Source organism: Terrapene carolina, unplaced genomic scaffold, assembly GCF_002925995.2.
Source record: "Terrapene carolina triunguis isolate 2854851 unplaced genomic scaffold, T_m_triunguis-2.0 Scaffold27710, whole genome shotgun sequence".
NCBI classification, from domain to species: domain Eukaryota; kingdom Metazoa; phylum Chordata; order Testudines; family Emydidae; genus Terrapene; species Terrapene triunguis.
In genome coordinates, this window is record NW_020692061.1 from 1 (window position 1) to 1,634 (window position 1,634).

Below are 1,634 nucleotides of genomic sequence, written 5' to 3' on the forward strand. Positions count from 1 at the left end.
CATGACCCACTTTCAATTCTTTTTCTTGTTCCTTGTGCAGAATCAACATTTGGAATAGCCGCGGGGATGGCAAACCAAACTCGGGTGACAGAATTTATTCTCCTGGGGTTCCCCAATCTATGGGGGGTGCAGGTCCTGCTCTTCATTGTCCTCTTGTTGACCTATGTGCTTACAGTAACCGGAAACTTGGTCATTCTTCTGTTGATACTGAGTGACCAGAGACTCCGCACCCACATGTATTTCTTTCTGGGGAACTTGTCCTTTCTGGAGCTAGTGTTAACCACAGTCGTCATCCCAAAATTGCTGTCCGGCATCCTCGCTGGGAGAGTCAACATCTCCTTTGCTAGCTGCATGACCCAGTCCTATATCTACTTCCTTTTGGGAACCACCGATTTCTTCCTTCTGGCTGTCATGTCCTTCGACCGTTACCAAGCCATCTGCAACCCGCTGCGGTATGAAGCCATCATGAGCAGCAAAGTCTGTACCCAGCTTGTCCTGGGTTCATGGATAGGCGGCTTCCTGTGTGTCCTCTTCCCGACTGTTATGCTAACCAGGTTGACCTTCTGTGGGCCCAACACCATTGACCACTTCTTCTGTGATAGCTGGCCCCTCCTGCAGCTTTCCTGCTCTGACACCCGACTCCTCGAACGGGTGGACTTTGTGCTGTCCTCCTTCGTGCTGCTAAGCTCCTTGGCGTTCACCACGGTCTCCTACACCTACATCATCGCCACCATCCTGAGGATACCATCCTCCTCAGAGAGGCGGAGAGCCTTCTCCACCTGCTCTTCCCACTTGACGGTGGTGGTGATGGTGTATGGCAGCTCCATATTCCTCTATGTCAGGCCATCGTGGGGAAAGTCTTTGCTTCTCAATAAAGTGGCTGCAACCTTGAGTTGCATCGTGACACCTTTGCTGAACCCCTTCATTTTTAGCCTCAGGAATGACAAGGTGAAGGAAGTTTTGCAGGATGCTTTCCGGCAGCATAAGGTGAAATTTTCCCAGCGGGTGTGAGGGAGACACCAAATATATCCACTTCAGAAAGACACAGAACATATCCAATGTAACCATAGCCAACGTAGACAGAATAGCTGCTTGGGAGTTGGGATTTCTGGGATCTATCCCTGGTTCTCGTAGGAGAGTGGAGTAGGAGTATTCTGGGTCAGAGCATGGGGATACGTAGCTAGAGAGGGATGTGATGAATATGTTGTTTTTCACAAAAATCCTGAAGCCAATTCCTGATCACATGTGCTTGTTAGGATAAAAACTCCACCAAATAAAGATAACAAGACCATCGCAAATAAAACTTTTTGATTGAAAAAGAATCCAATCTTTTTTTTTCCCATCAAAAAATTACCATCTGTTGAAACCTTTCATGGAAAATTTAGTGCTTTTTGCAGATTTTTGCTACTGAAAAAACCTTATCAAACTGGTTATTTACATTTTTGTTCACTAAAATAAAATTGACGACATTTTTAGTATTTTTTTAAATCTAAAATTATTTGCACACATGAAAATCTGATTCATTTCAAAGGCAGAAATGGAAACAACATTAGCATTTTATACTTTTTGCAAAAATCAGTTGATGGAGGATAGGTCCATCAATGGCTATTAGCCAGGATGGGCAGGGATGGTGT

The 1,634-nt window shown here is 45.2% G+C and overlaps 1 protein-coding gene across 1 annotated transcript; it reads left to right on the top strand.

The window, feature by feature from the left end:
* The first annotated feature begins 66 nt into the window (after positions 1-66).
* On the top strand, positions 67-1,011 carry LOC112120744 (olfactory receptor 6T1-like). The gene has a single exon (XM_024219891.2). The coding sequence runs from the start codon at positions 67-69 to the stop codon at positions 1,009-1,011; it is 945 nt and encodes a 314-aa protein (XP_024075659.2).
* Positions 1,012-1,634: the final 623 nt, after the last annotated feature.

Excerpts from the sequence above, each read along its gene's own strand:
- LOC112120744 (XM_024219891.2), top strand. The coding sequence starts at position 67 with ATGGCAAACCAAACTCGGGTGACAGAATTTATTCTCCTGGGGTTCCCC.